Genomic DNA, 21,888 nt, shown 5'->3' with positions numbered 1-21,888 from the left:
GTGAGCTTGGTCCGCTACGCCTATAATAGGCCATTTGTTCCTTTCAAAAAATAGTTTCATTAATTATACAAAACACATAATGCTTTGGGTTGACATTTTCCCATTCACCACAGTCTGCATACTTTCATCATGATACCTACTCAATTACTCCGCAGATATACATAAATGTTTTAAGCTGTCCTCCTTTACAACTAAGGCCAATAAATTATCTAATCACTAGATAAATATTTGAATAATCACCCACATAATTTAACACCACATTCATTTGACACACACACCAATGTTTAAATGGTAGTTAATTATCGCAACTAACCACTGGTCCAAAATCAGCAAATGAGCAACATCTATTTCATTTTCTCTCTGTGATACAGTCTTACAAGAGCATTAATACTCTTACCACAAACTAAATAGATCATGTAAGCAGAGCCTTACACAGACTACATTCTTCAATGTTTCTGATAACTTTATACTTGTTCAATTAATAGGCCTGAAATATTAGTAGTAGTTAATAACTTCCACTACTAACCACTGAATTTAAAATATCTCAACCTTTTGTAAAGTTCTGATAAAATATACTCAAGTGAAAGAATTTTATAGAAACTTGTTGATTTTATTTACAAAAAAACTGACAGCACAAAAAGGTAGGTAGTAACAACAAATGACACTAAAATACTGCCCCTCACATGTAAACTCCAGAGAATACAAGAATGCAGTACTTACAAGGCACCTCTGTGTTTGAAAGATTACTTTAACTTTTCAAGATACTGCCAAGAAATTTTCTGAAAACAAAATATTATTAATAAGCACAATATAAACAAAATAAAAGACATAATAATCAAAGAACACATAATGTATTTGTAGATAAACTGGGATTTGATGAACACTAGGGGACAAAAATGCACTCTTATTAATAACGAAACTTAATACCCCCATTAAGAAATGGCAGAACAGAGGAACAATAGGTAGATTGGAAAACAGCTCACAAAAACTACTGGGCTATGAGCAGTAAGGTAATAAAGAAGAAGTTACATTAAATCCTTTTAAATGAAGACTAAACAAGAGGAACCCTACATTATACAATGTCAATCTTTAGTCATCTACTCCTCCTCCCCACTCCTGCTCCCTGGATGTAGGGTGTGTCTTCGGTCTAGTTTGATGCGGCTCATCATGATGTCCTCTCTGACAGTCTCTTCATCTCACAATAGCACTTGCACCAAATATCTTCAATTATTTGTCTTCTCATACACCGTTTGCTCTGTGGTACTACAAAAGTTTTTCTCTGATGTTTCAAAATCTGTACTATTATTCTGTCCCTTCTTCTAATTAAACATTCCACACATTCCCTCCTCACTGATTCTGTATAGAACCTCCTTATTTCTTATCTCACTTTCTTACCATGCCACACAATTTTCAACATCCTGCTTTAACTCATCTCAAACACTTTGATTCGCTTCTTTTCCAATTTTCCCACTGTCCACAATTCACTTTCATACAATACTTATTTTGTTTAAGATGGTGCATATGAAATTCTTCTGAATAACTCGTGATATGTCACCAGTGTCATAGATTCTACACAATAAACTAAATAACTGTTTGGTTGCTACTTCTCCCAGATATTTTAGTAATCACATAGGAATGTTACATATTCTTCCTGCCTTGGATTGTAAGTCTTTCAGACCACTTCCAGACTCCAACTGCAATAATGTATCCCATATGTCCTGGGAATCAAAACCTATTACACCTGCATGCACTCCCTTACGGTATGCTTTATACTCATCCATTTGATAGGTGTCATATTTATCTATGGGACTGTGTGGGCAATGTTGTTCCAAAAGTTGTATACACATATGGGGGAGGGGGGGTGGGGCTATCTTCCAGGAAAAGGAGAACTGACAATAATGTGACACCATAAAAGAAGCTGTTGATGGCAAACGAACTGGTTCGACATTCTCTAATCACTGGATTATCATAGTTTGTCACACAATTACTTTTTTATGGCAATGATAATCCAGTCTAGAAAGAAGTAGAAAATTGTCACTTTATCACTAATAGCAAAATGTACACTGCCAACTGAGCACACAATGGAAAAAAAGTCTTTGTCCTGTGTGAATTGCACAGTGCTGTGATAGTAAATATACAATAAGGAATATTTACCTCCTGTCACAAGAGAATATTCTGATAAGATGTAATAGTATTAGTAAACCTTTAGAAGACATTAATAACATGAAATAATCACAAACCATGTAAATAATTTAGTTCTGTTTTCTGCTCACATCAGTAGGACCATTGTGTTAGCTTCTTGGCTGTTGGTGCTAATTACAAATCTAATTTTTACAATAATTCTATGTCAACTCCATATAACCCTAACTTTTAAACCAAGACCCCAAGAAAGAAATGAAAAAGAAAAATCATGGAAAACTAAATAATGTACTAACAGCCAAACCTACAGATGTCAGACACTCAAATAGGTACCAATCGTATGCCAGTAGAGTATCAACCAAACTCCTATTCACTTAGTCCTACATTCTGTCATCCAGCAGGAAGGGCAAAGGGTGTAAATTTTAATTAAAAGTAATACCAGAACTATGGAGCATATCAAAAGCATTACTGTGGGTAACTAACAACTGCTGCTTCTGTGGGGAAGTTGGTAAAGCGTTAGACCCTCATACCAAGAGTCCCGCATTCGAACTCCGACGACACCAATTTTTTTTTTTAGTGTATTGTTTGTGAAATTGTTACATGGGACAATGTGTTAACGATGCGTAAAAGGGCTGTTTGGAGATTACAGCAATATTGCCTTGGCAATCTGCTTTTGCTTTGTTTCTTTGAAAATAGTAAACCTATTGAGTACATTCGTAGTTTCACAGAATATACAATCAGAACACAAAAGTAAAGAAACAATTGCACCACACGTGCAGTAGCAATAGTAATATTAATAATTAACAATAAACAAAATGATAAGATCAATAATAATGTTCAACTAATGAAGCGAAAGCAGACTGCCAAAACAACATTGTTACAAACTCTGAAAAGTCCTTTCACATGTCAGGTAAATGTTCTCCCATGCAATATAATAGTTTCATGCGTAAACAGTTTAAACAACTGTCGTCAGCGGGTTTTGAACACTCTACCTTCTCACTCACACGAGATCTACAATACAAACACTCACATATACACTTTTCCTGTGCTCCATAGTTCTGGTGACACTTTTAATTACCATTTATGCATGTTCTACTGGATGACAGCACACAGCACGAACTAAATCGGTGGTTTAGTACATTCTCTATCGAGATACAATGTTTGGTACCGATCTGAGAGTCTCACATCTGGAGGTTTGAGTGTAAGCAACACCTCAAACAAAATAGTAACTGGGCTTTGAAAGACACTAAAATACACTCTGTATTACTGAACAGCTATCCTGGCCGTACTTCATAAACCAAGTTGAAGGTTGCTTAACTAACAGCTTACAGGGGCAACAAAAATTTGATTTTCCGTATTTTGCATAATTATTGACTGGGTTTAAAAATTTAAAATTCTGTCACACATGAAGAGTTTTAATTTATGTTAAATATTTAACAAAATAAGTCAAGCATTGCAGTTAGAATTTGTGTGTATGTTTTGACAAAGCATAACTCATCACGCACAAATACCTAGACTATAATCATCCAGTATTTGCAAATTTGAGCACATAGTGGCTTGCAACGAACTTTACGCACAATTTCATACCTCAATCAGGATGTTTCTTGTGAACACTCAATCTCCCTCCTCCCCCTGACAAAATGAAGTTTATGGTTTACTACATTTTTGCTAGTCATGCAGTAAAACTGCCCGCATCAGGCATGACATTTCGAATTACTTCTTTACTACTAATTCTATTCACAAAACATTTTTGCAGACATCATCCACATATACCACTGACTCTACCTCCAAAATTATATAACTACAGGATACACAGTTCAGAAGATATAACATATTAAACATTTATATGTGTGAAAAACGAGCTTTTGCTTAAAACAGGGCACAAATTACCCAGACCACACTCATCCAGTATTTGATCATGAGAGCACTTAGTGACATCCAACAAACTTTAAACAAAATTTCTAAGCTTTTCTAAACTTTTTCTCATTTACATGCTTAATGTTAAATAACTCACTGGTAAAGTAATGAGGAGTTAAAACAGTTATAGGCATTGGAGTTGATTGGGGATTAACTCTTTTCGAAAACTGACTTGGTCAAAGCCTACCTTAAGGTTACACTGGATGAGGCTTTGAAAGAGTTGCCTTGTGGGTAACACACTGTTTGGCCTCTATCGGTATCAATGACTAATGTTTAGGGTTACTAATGCACCTGCCATATTTCAACTTTCTGCTTAACCGGTCTGACAGTTGTGCCTCACTGCACTATCTATCTTAAGAACATCGTTATGACAGGTGCTACCATGGAGGATCACCTATGTAACGTCCATTCTTTGTTTACTGTTCTATACTCCGTAGGTCTCAAATGTAATTTCTAGACTTCCTTTGTTTATTTGGGTCATGAAAATTCCTAGCATGGAGTAGACCCCATGGAAAAACCTGTCACTGACATTACAGCATTTCCCTCTCCATCTAATCCACAAGAACTTCGGGCATTCCTTTACAAAGTGGAGCATTATCACAAGCTCATTCCCAGGATGGCTACTACTATCTACTACTTGTATCTGTAGCTTCAGAAAAGTGCTCCTGTTTTCGGCCTGCAGCCTCTGAGCATGCTTTTGTGCAGCTTTAAGGATAGTCTTTGCTCTGTGCCGCATCTTGCAAACATTTCAATCTGGCAAACACCTGGTCCTGGCTACGGACATGCCCAAGTACAAGGTGGGAGAAGTTCTGGTCCACTACCATTCAGATGTCAGAGAACAACCTACTGTCTTTGTATCAGAAACAATTCTCTTGGCTCAGCAACTGTATTCTCAGATGGAAAAAGAAGCTGTTGTCTATCCCTTAAAAATTTTCATGTGCCCCTGTATGGTGCAAAATTTTATTTAATTACCGACCATAAGCCCTGGGTTTCCCTGTTTAGCCCTTCAGCGTCCTTATCGGACAAAGTCACTCATTTTATTCAGCGTTGGGCTATGTTCTTGTCCGATACAATTACGAGAAACATTTTCGTCCTATGTTTCAACAGGCACATGCAGATGCTCTTAGCACAGCTCCCCATTGGCCATAACCTCTTGTTCAACCAGGAGGAACTGCTTTGTTTTCAACTGGATACAGAGGTGAGCACATGGTGGATGGCTTCCCCATCACCAGTTCCCATATTGTCTCCGCTGTGGTGGCAGATTCAGTGCTCTGGCAGCTTGTACATATGATAGAACACAGGTGGCCTGATGGCCCAGCACACTGAGCATCAAACCCCCTGTAGAATTTTTATGCATTGTGCCGTTACCTCTCATTTTGGATGGCATTGTTCTCTTGTCAATGAAAGAGTTTACTACCTGTGTTATGGTTCCAGTGGCTCTGTGGCATGAGGTACTCTGCTTATAATCTTAGGAACTCTGGGGGCTCTCACACACAAAACTGTTGGTGCACCGCCAAGATTTTTGGCCAGGCATCGATCTTGATGTGGAACACATTGCCATGGCTTGCAATAAGCATTTGTGTCAGCAGGCAACATCGCCCACTGTTTCTCGCAAAGAGTCCACGCTGCATTCACTGGTCCCTTTTTTCTTTTTCCTTGACACTTCCTGGTTATTTGAAATTGATGCTTTTTTCTGTTTTTCTTATTTCAGTCATGTCCATCTATGACAGCAGGTGTGACTGTTAGGACCCTGTCGAAGATATTCTCCATAAAAGGCTTGCCCAGCATCCTGGTTTTGGACAATGGCCCTCAGTTCATGGCACAGTCTCTCCAGAACTTCTCTACACACAATGGAATTTGCCATGTCACAGCGTTTCCCTTCTATCCAGTCAAACAGCAAGGCAGAACAACTTCGAACAATTAAGACACAAATGTGCACGATGTAGAAGATTTCATGGCTGAGGAGCCTCTCACATTTCTTTGAAGCAAGCACTTACAGAACAACTCTTAACTGGGGCCAAGAGTCCCACTGAGCTCCTGCACGGCCATCAGGCATGGACACTGCTCAACATCTTGCTGCTGGGCAGGTGTCTCCAGCTGCTCTGGTTTTATCAATGTTCACGCCCTGTACACCTGTCTGGCCCAGGATGTTTGGATGGTGTCCTCAATGGATTCTGGCAGTTGTCCACAGACAGTGCAGTTACCATGCCTTCATGGTCCACACTGAAGATCAACTTGCTGAATACCACCAGAACCAGTCACTTCCCAGGATGGGTAGACGACCCCTTCCTGTGGCCGTGGGCCTGACATCTCACTCTTTGTCGGCACTGGCCACTCTAGGGGTCGAGCAGGCCATGTCATGGCCGACTACCCAAGTGGTTTGGACTTAATCAGCACCAATGGCAGATTTGCTTCCTGTGGCCAGTGCTAGTGTCTCTCATTGTGCTGAGTAGGTGCCACAGTCAGTTGGGATGGAAGACAGCTCTCCATCACCAGAGCCTCTGCCCTCCAGTTCACCATAATTGCTGCCAGTGCTGGTGCCCCTTGGTGTGCACTCTGACGTCCAAGTGGGTCCTGCCCTCCTATCATTGGTCCTGTCCACCATTCGCCCCCGAGTCTATGAGTGGTGGAGGTGCCCTTGTCTCACTCACCTCTGTCTATTATGTATCGGTCTGGGCAGACTGGGTTCTTGGGCCGCTGGCTGCTGCTGCCACCCCCCCCCCCCCCCCCCCCCCCCCCCCCACACACACACACACACACACACACACACAGCCATGGATGTGTCTTCAATCGCAGCACTGTGGATGGTGGCATCTGGTCTCCCCCCCCCCCCCCCCCCACACACACACACACACACACACAGCCATGGATGTGTCTTCAATCGCAGCACTGTGGATGGTGGCATCTGGTCTCTCCCCCTCACTGTTAGGAATAAACAGTGTAGCGGCCAGTGGCCTACCGATTGTCATGCCTATCACCCACAGCAAATGCAGGTCAGGCCACCAGGGCAAGCACAGGGTGCACAGAAATTCGAACAGCACACCCACATTTACCCTTGGCAGTTGCCAAGGACAGCCCAGACTCCGACCACCATCATGCACAGCACTACATCAGCAACATCTGACACGGATAGCGTCTTTACAAGACATTGCACGGGCCTCCAGGCCATCAGTTATTAAATGTATTCGAGACATGTAAACTAGTTTCATTGTACTCTTGTGGATGCCACCATGTGACCCACTAAATTGTATCTTTTTTATGGTCATGTGTTTCCTCGTGTTCCTACTTTTAATCATCATATTAATTCTGTAATTTACTTTAATTTTTCGTCCATTTAATTTTTTTAGTTTTTAATTATTTTCAGGTATTGATTTCATACATTTTGTTTTTGTCCATGTTATTGCAGTTATCCAAGACTCTTCTATTACCAATTTTCACTTGATTTATAAAACCTTTCATCATTTAAATTTCCTCTGCATTATTTTGTCCATGGTGTGAGAAAAAAACTATGTTTTAAGTCTCTGAATGGAAATTAGCACCCAAACAATGTCCATCTTGTAATGAAGGAAAAAATGTCAGCATGGCCCAAGCAATATATAGATCATTTCATCTCTTGTCTTTTAACCAACAGGTTGGTATTATCAATCTTTTATATATTATTATACATAAATAAATATTATTAAAGTCATATAGAGAAAGATTCCAAATGAAAAAGGAATAAATTGAAGAAAAAAAATGAGAGAAAAAAATGTTTAAAATGGTATGGTGAAGGGTTAGGGAAACAAATGTTTGAAATAATTAATTGAATAAAAATGATGATTGCAGCCATTTCAACAAAGGCATAAAAAAAAAGGAGGAGGAAGAAAAAGATCGCAGTTGACAGGATTCAAAACCACAACTGCCAGCACACCAGTAAAGTAATTTAACCAATAGTCTATGGGGATGATTTGAATAAGTGTTGCATTCAAGGCTCTAATGCGGAGGTTTTCAAACTGTGTGTCATGGCTCTCAGGGATGTCACGACCTTACAGTAGGAGTTTCATAAAAATGATAATCTGATATTATTTGCTTTCTGAGTGAATGAACAGTGTGTAAATTAATAATGATATGTAGTGGGCTGACAAACAGTGTAGTTACTATGGCAGTTTGGTAGATGTCAGTTTAATCATATTATGAGATTCATCTGTTTTTATTACGTAACAATTGATTTTAAGGCTAGTTTTGTTGAATGTTTATCATTTTTAACGATCATTTGTCTTCTGTCAGCATGGACAAATTTTTAAATGTTAGTACAAAACATGATACTTAAGTATAACATAAAATTATAAAGACATGAATAGTCAAACACGCAGGAAGCATGACAGCAGTTACTTTAATTTCAGTTTTACAAGTGCTACTGTTGGAAATAATGTATCACAATAGTGTGTCATTTGTTTCAAAGTCCTACTTACTCAAAACATGCTGCCTAATAAAGTGAAACAACATTTGGAGTAAAACCACACAGTTTGGTAAACAAAACAAAAGAATATTTTTCCCACAAACTAAAAAAACACTTTCCACTAAGAGAGCTACAATTCCTTCAAGTGCTCTTCTTCCATCTTAAAGTTGCCTACCATGTAGCAAAGACCAAGAAACCTTACACCACAATGACAGACCATATTTTACCAGCTGCTCTGTACATCGTATCTATTATGACAGGTGAGTCGGCTGTCAAGCAATGGGGACATGTGCCCTTGTTGGACAATGGGATTAGTCTTCAAATACTCTATATGGCTGATGACAATAATGACCAGTTGACTGGAAAAAAAATCAAAGGTAATAGTGACTTTGCTTTTCAATTGGATGAGGCAACAGAAAATCACAAAGATGCACATCTAATTTGTTACATGGGGTTTATACATGGCAACAGATTTAATAAAGATCTTGTTTTGTGCAACAAAATAACTCTTGAAACCAAAACAATAAATTTCTTTGAGATACTATATTATTTCATGGAAGAAAACAAAATTAAGTGGAAAAATTTTGTAGGTATGTGTGCTGATGGAGGTCATAGTATGGGAGGTCATTAAACCAGATTGTAAGCTCTGATTAGTAAAGAAACTCCTTGTGCTATATGGAAACACTGTTTTATTCACAGAGAAGTACTGGTATCAAAAAGCATGCACCTTGTCCTTCATAAGGTTCTTCAATCAGTGATCAAAATAGTAACTTCATTAAAGGTTGGCCACTTAATTTGAGATGTTTTCAACAAAAATGCCTTGATATGGGGACTTAGCATATGTTCCCAATTTATTACAGTAACTTTCTCTGGCTTTCAAATGAGAATGTCTTGAAAAGGATGTATGCAACTCAGGAATGGACTTTCATCTTGACTTGTTGAAGAGAAACATTTGAGTTCTGCAAAATTCATACACAGTGACTGTTCTGAAGCTGGGGTATCTTTGTGACATCTTTGAAAAACTCAGTTCACTGGATGTATCCCTTGAACGTAACAACACTGACACCTTTCAGACAGAAATTATTATTTTGGAAGAAAAATTCTGATGATAAAGATACACTTCACATTTTTCCTGCTCTTAACATGGTTTTAAAAGAAACTGACTTTCAGCTGAGCGAGTAACTATGGTCTACATTTGTGGATCATTTAAATGAGCTCAACAGTTTCAAAATTAATTTCCACAAGTAGTTCACCAACACAACTGGATCAAAGATACTTTTCAGCCCAGAACTTCCATCAAAACTTATAACTGAAGAGCAAGAGCAATTTAACTGGTATTTCTTCATGCTCTAGATTGAAATTGAAGTTCATATTCTTATCACAGCTTGAGTTTCAGAGATTGTTGAAGCTGGAGTATCCACACGTCAATAATATGGCTCTGAGTTTTTACACCTTTAGCAACATCCTACTTCTGCGAGGTAGGTTTTTCAGCATTGGAGGCATCAATATACGGTGTCCCACTCAGACTTCCCTGCTTTCAAAGATTCAGGGGAAAAATATAAAATTGCACCACACAGTGGAGCATCTCAAAGAATTTATTTATTTACCATCAATACACCTCTACATGTGAACCATTTGTAGCACGAAGAGTACTGAGACTAATTCAATTTCTTGCCAAGTTCTTTGTAATATTTCCTCTGTTATTGTTGCAATCACATTAGTTTTAGGATGTTGCAATGTAGGAACATTGTCTACTTTGATCGCATACACATAGTCCTTCATGAATCCCTAAATGAAGAAATCAAGCCGCATAATGTCAGATGAATGTGGTGGCCAGGCAATGGGTTGTCCGCATCCAAACCAATGATTGGGAAATTTCCTATCCAGGAACTTGCAAACAGCCATTGACCAATACAGCAGAGCTCCATCTTGTTGAAAAATGATGTTGGGTTGCGAGTCTTGTATCAGAGGGTACACAAACTGATCCAACATGTCTAGATATACTGACCCATTTAATGTTTGTGCCGCAAAGAAGAACGGTCCAACAATCCTGTTGTGCATTAGCCCACACCAGACGTTTAGTTTAGGGCTATCAGGAACATGTTCAATGACAATGTGCGGATTTTGCGAACCCCAAATCTAAACATTACACCTATTAAACCTTCCTGATACATGAAAGGTTGCCTCATCTGAGAATAAACATCTTTCCAGGAAGCTGGCATGCATATCAATACGCTGCAGCATATCCACAGCAAATTGTTGTTGGTGTTGTTTGTCGTTTGGCGTCAGATGTTGCAGAATTTGCACTTTGTAAGCACACACATGACGACGCTGGTGAACTACACGATGCAATGTTGATCAAGGTACATCAAGTTGCCTAGATGCTTGATGAATTGACTTACGTGGGCTTCTGAGAAACGTTTGTGTGGCGTCCACCACTGTCTCTTCTGTAACTCCGTAACATGCACCGCCAGAATGTTTTAGAACACTTCCTATTGCCAGAAACTTCCTATACCATTCCTTAATTGTTTTCACATCAGGTGGATCACATTCATACATACAACGATAATTTCTTTGCACAGTAATCAGCGATTTTGTTTCTGCAAACAACACTACTGCTTGCCAAGTGCTGCTGTGGAGTCACCATTTTCACTTCATGTGACCATGCTGCACTCTGGTGACGATACTTGGCACTTCTGATGTGGGAATATAAATTCTTTGAGATGCTCTACAATGTGGTGCATTTTTCATTGTTGTATCTACTGTGGTTTTTCTCTCCCGGGTCCTTGAAATGAGGAAGGTTTGAGTGGGACACCCTGTATAAAATACAGATTGCAAATGAATAGAGAGACAGAGATGAGAGTCACAATTTCCAATCATGTGCTAAGGTTTGAAGAACTGATGATGATTAAGCAAGTTCATCCTTCCCAATGATTTTGTTGTAAGTATAAGATGTAATCACATTAAAAATTGATTAAAGCATGTTATAATAATAGCTAATACAGGAATAACCACTCTTTTTTTTCATTCAGATCAAGGCAACTGTGAACATACAAAGTTCAAAAAACATTGCTTTAGTGGGTCACTTATTTGTTTTCTCTGCGAAGATGAGTAACCATGCCACATTTACAATTTTCTCTCTCTCCAGTTTAATTTTATAGCTCTGTTAGTCCCATTTGGTACAGCTGCCATGACCCACAACTGGTCACACAAGTGATCTGTAAACTATCTGCTTTGTAGACTGACTGCACTTTCCCAGCATTCTACATGACAGCCTATATGATTATTCCATTTCGTATCCCTATGAAGTGTTACACCCAGGTAATTGTATCTGTTGGCTGATTGAAACGGTGCCTCATTGATATTTTAGTCATAGGATTCCACATTTTTTTTCCATTTTGTGAAGCGCACAATTTTATGTTTTTGAATATTTAAAGCAAGCTGCCAATCATTGCACCACTTTGAAATCTTCTCAAGATCTGACTGAGTATCTATCCAGCTTCTTTCAAAAGTCTGATGTTAATATTGTCTGCAAGGTCATTGATATAAAACATGAACGGCAAGTGGCCCAACACTTCCCAGGGGCACACCTGAAGTTACTTCTACATCTGACGATGACTCTCCATCCTATATAACATCCTGTGTCTTCCTTACCAAAAAGTCCTCAATCCAGTCACAAATGTCACTTGATATGCCATTTGACTGTACTTTTGACAGTAAGCACAGGTGTAGAAATAAGTCCAATGCTCTTCAGAAATCAAGAAATACTGCACCTACCTGTCTGCCTTGATCCAAAGCCTTCAGTATGTCAAGTGAAGAAAGTGTGAGTTGGGTTTCATGTGATCAATGTTTTCAGAATATATACTGGTTGCAATCCCATTATGTTTGAGCTCACAATATGTTCTAAATTTTTACAATAAATCAATTTCAATGATATTGGATGGTAGTTTTGTGCATCACTTCTACTACCCTTCTAGTAGACGGGAGTGACCTGTGCTTTTTTTCCACGAACTGTGCATCGCTCAGAGGATCTATGATAGATTAAAGTTAGAAGAGGGGCTAACTTGGCCACAAATTCAGTACTGAGCTTGACTGGGAGTCCACTGAGTCCTGGAGCTTTGTTCAGTTTCAATGATTTCAGCTTTTTCTCAACACCACTTACACTAACACTAATTTCATTCATCTTTTCAGTGGCATGAGAATTACATTGAGGCAACTCTCCTACATTTTCCTTTGTAGAGGAACATTTGAAAATAGGGTTAAGGATTTCATCTATTGCTTTGCTACGCTCAATTTCAGTTCCTGTCTCATTCGCCAGGGACTGGACATTAACTTTCGTGCCACTAACAGCTTTTACTTACAATAAGATCTTTTTGGGTTTTGTGGAAGATCATTTGACAGTATTCTGCTGTGGTAGTCATTGAAGGCTTCAAGCATTGCTGTCTTTACAGCAGAACACGTTTCATTCACCATCTCTCTATCTACAGCCCTATGCTTTGTTTTACACCTATTATGCAGTAGTCTGTCTCTCAAGTAGTTTCTTTACAGTGACTGCGTACCATGGAGAGCCGCTCCCATTACGAACTGTTCTGCTGGATACATATGTTTCCACCCACATGGTACATTATTCTTTTAAACATGGGTCATAGTTCTTCAACATGCTCCTGCCCTGTGCTGGAATTTCCAAGTTTCTTAATGAGATATGACACTACTGATTTTTGTATTTAGTTTAGTGAACATATATATCTTTCCTCTTGCTTCTTGTACTTTGGTGATCATTGTTGCTGCAACTGTATCATGTTCACTGAAATCGGTTTCAATGTGGGCGTCATCTAAGAGTTCAGATCTATTTGTTGCCATTAGATCCTGTGTACTTCTATGAGTGGGGTCCCAACCTATCTGTTCTAGGTAGCTTTCAGAGAAAGCCTTTAGTAATGTTTCACAGGATGTCTTATCACACCCTCCACTAATAAAACTATAATTTTCCCAACTGATTGTTGGATGACTAAAATCTTCACCGAGGACTACAGTAGGCATGGGGAACATGCATACAAGTGAACTGAGTGCCCCCTTAAAGTTTTTGGTTACATCAGGAGACAAGCCTAGTGGGTGACAGAAGGATCTAATTATCATTTTATGCACATCCCTGATACCGAGTCTTGCCCCAGTCTCACATGTTTCAATTTCTATCTCGATGGATTTGGGTTTCTTGTCTACTATGACAAACACGCCACCTCCATTTTCCATTCGCCTATCCTTTCGATATAAACTTAAATTTTCCCCATAAATCTCACTGCTATGAATTTCAGGTTTTACTGAACAACCTGTATGAAATTTACTATTTAAATCGAAGGTGGAGAGGGGAAAAAGGAAAGGAAAAGGGAAAGGAAAATCAAAAGCAAAAGGAAATGAAAGGAACTACAGATGTCAGCTGCATGACTTGATGCGAAATGAGCAGTAACGAGTGAAAATGTATGCTGAACCAGGATTTGTACCCAGGGCCTCCTGCTTACTAGGTATTTCTGTTAACCAGTGCACCACCCAGCACCATGTTTATCATAAGTGTGCACACTACCTCTGCAATCCTGGGTTTGAATCAATGTCTGATAAACATTTTCTTCACTCATCGCTGATGATTACAAATCAACTCCTAATGCAGCTGACATCAGAAGTCCCGTCCCGTCCCTTCTTCCCTTAGCTTCCCTTCACCTTCTATTTACATAACATGTATGACAGCTGCAGAATCCACACCATGTCTGATCTTCTGGACTTGTTCAGAAGGATGGACACCAGGCATTCATGTAATGTATGAAATTTGATGGCTGTATAAGGATTGTAAGCAGAAGTATCTAATCCAGAATGAGATTTTCACTCTGCAGCGGAGTGTGCGCTGATATGAAACTTCCTGGCAGATTAAAACTGTGTGCCGGACCGAGACTCGAACTCGGGACATTTGCCTTTCACGGGCAAGTGCTCTACCATCTGAGCTACCAAAGCACGACTCATGCCCCATCCTCACAGCTTTACTTCTGCCAGTACCTCGTCTCCTACCTTCCAAACTTTACTGAAGCTCTCCTGCGAACCTCGCAGAACTAGCACTCCTAAAAGAAAGGATGGTAGAGCACTTGCCCGCGAAAGGCAAAGGTCCCGAGTTCGAGTCTCGGTCCACCACACAGTTTTAATCTGCCAGGAAGTTTCAAAAGTATCTAATATCTTTAAGTAAGCTCACCAAAGCAACAAAAAATGTGTATTTACATTTTGGTGTTTCATTTTGTAAAAAAAAGGAACACTGCTTGTTATTACATAGAATATGACATGGGAAACGGATAATCCACAAAATATTTTTTTCCAAAGTAATCCTCAAAGCAAAGGATATCACATGAAGAAATTAAATTTGCGGGATTATCATTCCTGCACGGAATTTTTCTTGCTGTAGCGGAAATTTTATGTCAGTTTTCTTTCAGTCATCTTACAAAATCAGTTAGTGCTCGAACATCAGTAAAAATAACTTCTCAGTTTTTAATGTCTTCAGCATTATTATTCTTTTAACAAAATAATGATTTGTTTATAAACCAAGGGAAAAATGGTCACAGCCATGGTTCATTACTAAGCAAGTGGCAACAACAAATGTCATAGGTTGCGGGATATTTGCTTATGCTAAACTAAAATTTTAAGTAATTGAACTTATAAAATAAATTGTCTCAACCAAAAGCAGTTCAAAATACACAGTTAAAATGATAACAAAACTTCTGATTTTTAAATTTTTAGAAAACAATCTACAGTTAAATTAATTTAAAACAACAATGTCTTTTCCTAAAAAGGTACACATGGAGGCATTGGAATCGCTGTGGGCGTTGGAAGAAGCCTTGTACACACTTCTCTTCACTGATGACAAGGATACCAAGTACATGCTTCCAAAGCTCAAAGACTAGTATGAAAGATTGGGCTTCAGAGCAAGAACGAGGAAAACTGAATACACGAAGATTGGCAACAATACCCTAGAGGATTTGGACGTGGGAGCCATTACAATCAGGGGAAAGTCTTTTAAGTATCCGGGGAATATAATGGTTCCAAACAGAAGTGAAGATGATATAAATAATAAAGTAGGGCAGAGCAAAAGTCGCACAACTGAAATCAGTCCTCTGGAATAACAAAATAATGAAGGAGGGAACAGGCGCTATATTGTTTCATAAAATTTAGCAGAACTGGCAGATGTCTGCAACTTGCTGCTACAATATTTCAGTGCAGCGTCTTCTGGTTGGTTGGTTTGGTTGGTCTGGGGGAGGAGGTCCAAACAGCGAGGTCATCGGTCCCATCAGTTTAAGATAGGATGGCAAAGGAAGTCTGCTATGTCCTTTCAAAGGAACCATCCTGGAATTTGCCTGAACCAATTTAGGGAAATCACTTAAAACCTAAATCATGACAGCTGGACATGGGTTTGAAGCGTTGTCCTCCAGAATGCGAGTCCAGTGTGCTAACCACTGCGCCACCTTGCTTGGTGAGTCTTCTGGCCACCGGCAAGTGAATACTATGGAAATGCACTGAGCTCATGTATTTACGACCAGCGGCACATGCATGGTGTATATGCTGCTTGAGCACATGCAGTTGTGCTGCAAGTCTGTGCACTGCACTGCGTGCCCTTCACAGTGAAAGTTCACCTCATCAACATCAAATGAATTGCCTTTGTACCGTAAAATCACAAAATTATGCCAGCTATGCATAGCATGAAATTTCTCTGTGAAAAGATTCCACGTAGAATTTAACTGGAGTGCCAAAAGTTTGACATAGAGGCCACAATTTTTGTTTCACTGCATTTCATCAAATGACCTGTGGAAATACAGCGTTCAGTGAAAGCAGACTTACTGGTTTGAGGAAGGCAAGTATGCTGCTGATTTTCTATAATGTGATCCTGCACTGCGTGCATTGTTTGCCCAATGTAAGGTTTGCCACATTCACATGGAATCCAGTAAACACTTGCCTTGCGCAACTCTTAAGTCACCTTTAACAGATCCCAACAGTGTTGAAATTTTCCAAGGATGAAAGTTTGCTTTAACTTTATGTCTTTTTAATATTCTGCCTATTTTTTGCTGAAATATTTCCAATATATGGCAGATAAACAGTCTGTCGTTTTTATGTCTTTAGTGCTCTCCATACTTGCTGAGATGAGTATCTATTGCTCAGGAACACAGTTTATAGGTAGTCCAGTTCTGTTTGCATATTATTGACATCCGAGATGGTATGGGTTCAGTGGATTAAGGTCTTTACAACACCCACTGTTTGTGCTGAATGGTGCTAATTAGCAGCTAGCAAATACAGTCTGTGTGAGTGGATTTTCGGAATACCAAATGTCCCATTACTCTTATATCGCACCAACATACTTAAAAATGGCAGCAAACAACTGTCTTTTTTTCCATCTTCATAATAAATATTATTTTTTCATGTATGGAGTACAGATGTTGGAGGAACCCTTGGAGACAGAGTAAAACCATGAGACTGAACTGTAGAAGTGTCACCAACTTATCACCAAAATAATGTTGGTTATAAAATAGGTGAGGGAAGCACTCACTCCTTAGACTCTTCCATACGATTAGCCACCACAGGAGATGAAAGCATTCTCATTCTGACACCATCCCATTGTTAAAAAAAAGTCCTTGTTAAACAACAACTATGTCAAGAAGAGAATATGCTCCAACAAAGCTGTAATGTCAGCCTCAAACCTACTGCCAATGAGATATGTCAAGTCCACCAGAAGTGCATTTGTAAGAAGTGAAACGACCTCAAAACTGACCAATAAGTCACTGCTTTCCAGTTTAAGTGACTTGAGTCTGATGAAATCACTATAATTTCTGATATGATATGGGCATTTGGCTACCAAAGGATTTGAGTACAGATGCCAGGTGTCTGGCCATACCATACGTTGCTGCTCCAATATTGCTTACTATAGGACATAAAAGCACACTTTCTTTGTAGGCCTTGGGCAGTCCACACAGCATAGCTGGAAATGAACTATTTGGTCTCAGACTCTTGAAGGCTTCCATTGGCAGAGAGCTGTTAAGACAGAAGTTCTGCTGTTTTTCCCATCACTCTATTACTAGGACCCTTATCCGTTTTGCGATACATTTAGTCACACAATAAAACATTGACCTTATTAATATAGTCCTCCTGTGGCATGAGCACATTAGCATTACCTTGACATGGGGAAATTAAAATGTGTTTCTTTCAGTGGCTTGTTCTTTGTTTCTCTTCCGCGTGTTCCTACAAATATTTCCATAAAGTTCCATTTGGCCTACAATTGCTCTACTTTCATGAGGGGCCTCTCAAGTGGTGGAAGTTTAATTATAATTACTCTTATAATGACAACTTTTTATTATTTTCCTAGACATCTACAGCTATACTCTGCAACCCATCTCACTGTGAGCAGTGGACAGTACTTTTAAGTACTACTACATATTTCCACCTGTCCCTGTTCCATCTGTGAATGCTGCGAGGGAGAACAACTGCACCTGTTCAAATTTCTCTGGTTTTCCCTTCATATTCATTTTTCTTAATGTATAAGTATAAGTGACAAAAAGAATATTATAAAAAAGATACATTGCTGCTCATAATAAAGGTGACACTATGAGTTGCACACAAGCATGATGAAAAGTCGTAATGCCTGCTACATTTGGCTGCTCTGACCAAACTGATGAAGCCGCCAAAAATAGCTGTTATGTGTGTGTCTGATGTGCTTGCTTGCGTGAATGTGTGTGCATTCTCCTTTCTGAAGGAGGCTTTGGTTGAAAGCTCAAACGTGTAACAGCTTTTTGTCGCTTCTGTCTGCAACTCAATGTGTCGTCTTTATGGAGAGTAGCAATCTATTATATTCATAATACTGCTGATATCCCAACCTGGACTTTCCATTGTTTGGGAGAAGTGATGTGTTGTTTGAATCTTCCATGATGCGTAATACTGCTCTTGTTGAGTCACTCCCTGGTGTTTGATCAACACCTCCATGGTATTCTCATGATGGGGTCATTCCATGTCAACTCACACACATTTCCCTAATGAACATTGGTAAAGGTTAACATTCCTCAAAGCAATACTGGCCTACATATACGGTAGTCATTTGTTTGACTATGCACGACTTTGTGCAGAGTGAGTGTAAACTTCTGGCAACTTTGAACTGTTGTATGTCAGGCAATGTTTGTTGAAGGGAATGAAATTTGTACAGCTTTACTTGTTTTGTTACGAATAATAATAGGAAGAATTTTACAAGTGATATTCAGCCAGAAAATTTTAGGCAAAATCGTCCAAAAAATTTGTTCCCAAAAACAAGTGTCAAAGTTTGGTTTCTTATATCATGAGGACTAAAGGTGAACGTGAAATTTGGCATGTAGTACCCTACCAACACAAGTTCTCAATCATAAAGTTTCATTTATGTACCACTTTCCAATTCTGAATAAATTACATGCAAAGTCGAAGACTTTGCAAAAAGGTAAAAAATATGGTATTTTAGATCTGATTTTGCAAAAAAACTGTGTTCTATAAAACTCTCCAAACTGGGCTCATGGTTTGAATTGCAAAACAAAGTGTACTTGATTACCCAACATGAGTTTACAATGCTAGATAATTTGAACCAAATTTGGGCACATAAAATCGTGGTATGAATAAAAGATAAACTTTGGATTCTTATATCCTGTGGAGGCAACACATGCTGAACATGAAACTTAATAAACATTAGCTCGATAGCACAAGGATGTGGAATACAAAATTTCATTCACATACTATTTTCCAGTAATTCAATTTTGTCATATATAGACATGGTTGGAGACCGTGGCTATTACATAAAATAAATTGTTGATAGCGTACAGCAACCAGCCTTAAATTGGTTATGGGTTACGTTATTCCAAACGTATCATTACCGGCTTCGGGTTTTTTCGTTCACGACATACAGTATATTACAAGTCTACAGACGATACCATGCTAACGTTTGGTTTACAGTAACTATTGTTACATGCCTGAAAAAACTGTTCAATGATGAATTGTACATAAATAAATTCGAAACCAGTAACAGTACTTTTTGAATAAAGTAACCCAAAACCAATTTGTGGCTGTTTGCAATACACCATCAACAATTTATCTACAAATTTGTCAAAAAGGCAAATAAGGTATATTTGACACTTCTTTTACAAATAGTTTTCTATTCAGCTTCAAAACCAGTCTCATTTGAAATAATGTGTTTTAATCCTGACCCCCCCCCCTCCCCCCACTAACAGTGGATTTAATTTCCAACATGAGCTAACAATACTACATAAATTGAGGCAAAGTAACCAGAAAAATTGTGCTGAAAATAAAGTTGTAACTTTGGCTTCTTATATCTCATTGACTAAAGACATGATAAACATGGAACTTCGGATACAGCAACTTAGCAATATAAGGTTTTCCAATATAAAATATTATTCATGTACTGCTTCCCAAATTTCTAGAAAATCAGTTCATACACAATTTCTGTAAAAACTACAAAATCAGCCCATACTCGATAATCAAACACACCTCGTTTTGCGGTTCAAACCATGGTCTTCCTAATGAGCCCAGTTTATAGCGTTTTTACAGGACAGAGTTTGTTGCAAACTCAAGTAAAAAATAATGCATTTTTGACGTTTTTACAAAATCTTCAATTTTCAACTTAATTTATTCAGAATTGGAGAGTAGTAGATAAATGAAACTTTACATTTGAGAACTTATGTTGTTTACATACCAAGTTCTCATACCATTAGTCTCCATGATATACGAAGCCAAAATGACATATTTTAGGTGCCAGTTTTTTCGGGCGATTTTGCCTAAAATTTTCTGGCTGGATACCACTAGTAAAATCCTTTTCATCATCATCATCATCATCATCATCATCATTATGAGAATGCATAAAGTTGTACAAGATCACAAAATTTCATTTCTTTCGACTGTTGCCAGAGATATACAACTCAAAGTTGCCAGAAACTGACACTCGCTCTGTGCAAAGTCACACATAGAATCAAACAAATGACTATATCTTTGCCAGCCATGTAGGGAAAGAGGTGCTACTGATTTAACAGGTATTTTATTCTTGTCATCACCAGATGAGGTAGTCAGCTCTATATCATTTATTGACTTATACATCATATGTCTTGAATGAGAATGATGTCTTTTCCTTGGAGGCATGTTGGCATTCAATGGAGTTGCCTGTGCAGCACCCAGATCCAGACCACTCCAAAGACACGATTGCACTCACCTTATATAGCCACTCTGGGCTCAGAAAAATTCACGACAGGGTGCAGCGCCTACCCTGTATGCGGATGGTAGGATCTCTAGTAGCCCACGTATGGGTGAGGGCTGCAATCAGTTAAGGTCGCACACAAAAAATTGATATATGACTCATGCCTCTTTATCCAGTGGAGCGTACAACACAGAGCATCCCAGAGTGCCCCAGAGAGCTTGGTTCAAGATGCTGGAACTGGCGGTCATTTGTGCGTGAGGTGTGCTTGTGTGTGTGAATGATGTGTGCCTCTCTTTTACTGATGAAGGCTGTGGCCGAAAGCTTTATGTTAAGTGTCTTTAAATTGTGCCTGTCTGCAACTTGACATGTCTTCTTACGGTAAGTAGTAATCTGTCTTTCCCTACACTGCTGATATTCCTACCTGGAGTTTCCATTGTTTGATATATCTTGGCTAGTAATGCTTTGATGAATGATAAATTTGAAAATGTTCATTGGGGACCTGTGTGCATGTTTACATAAAATTTCAATGAAATTTGTAATGGTCAAGCAGGAAAATTTTCCAAAATTAGTTGATTTGACATGGAATGACCCGATTACTAAATGAAGCTGCGATAGAAATTCTTAGTCCCTCTACAATAATAACTGTTTCCTCCATTAATCTTAACTTCTTAGAGAGCCCCACTGAGGAGGAATACTTAAGAATCAGTTGAATAAGGAGTTGTTAAGTTCAAATGACTTCTACCACCCCTCTAATATGCCTAAACTAAGAACACATAACTTCTCTGCTTGGTAATGCTGCAGTGAATCACACTGTTAGAATATCTAGCATCCCTGTAGAAAGATGTATCTGTTCACCATGTTGCCAAAAATAACGAACGTCACCAACTTGGACCCAAAATTTGGGAAGCCAAGCTCTGCCTGTTACAAGCCAGGACAAAGTGAGGAGTGAGAGAGAAGTAACACCTCTTTAAAAAAACCTTGGTCCAACTGGCCCACCTGGTAGTACCATGTGATGGCCCCTACCAGGAGCGACAGGTGAAGATGGTCAGTGGTTCTTAAGGCACAGGAGGACAAAGTCCCAGCTGTGGACAAGGCGGAGAAACTATCTTCATCCAGCAGCATCTGTACCTCAGTGAGGCAGCTGCAAAAAGGCAACTGTTCT

General features: G+C 38.9%; 1 protein-coding gene across 5 annotated transcripts in view; it reads right to left on the bottom strand.

The window, feature by feature from the left end:
- Positions 1 to 589: 589 nt before the first annotated feature.
- Positions 590 to 21,888, bottom strand: part of LOC126458029 (lysophosphatidylserine lipase ABHD12) — a 98,022-nt gene continuing 76,723 nt past the window's right edge. For 4 of the 5 annotated variants that reach the window (XM_050094814.1, XM_050094817.1, XM_050094818.1 and 1 more), the window contains one exon: positions 590 to 779. In XM_050094814.1, the coding sequence (XP_049950771.1) occupies positions 749 to 779 (31 nt within the window). In that variant the 3' untranslated portion in view covers positions 590 to 748. Of the gene's footprint in view, positions 780 to 18,500; positions 18,535 to 21,888 lie in introns of those variants that run through there. The other variant, XM_050094816.1, reaches the window with a different exon arrangement.

Source organism: Schistocerca serialis, chromosome 2 (genome assembly GCF_023864345.2).
Source record: "Schistocerca serialis cubense isolate TAMUIC-IGC-003099 chromosome 2, iqSchSeri2.2, whole genome shotgun sequence".
NCBI classification, from domain to species: Eukaryota; Metazoa; Arthropoda; class Insecta; order Orthoptera; family Acrididae; genus Schistocerca; species Schistocerca serialis.
This window is presented reverse-complemented; position numbering and strand designations above follow the sequence as displayed.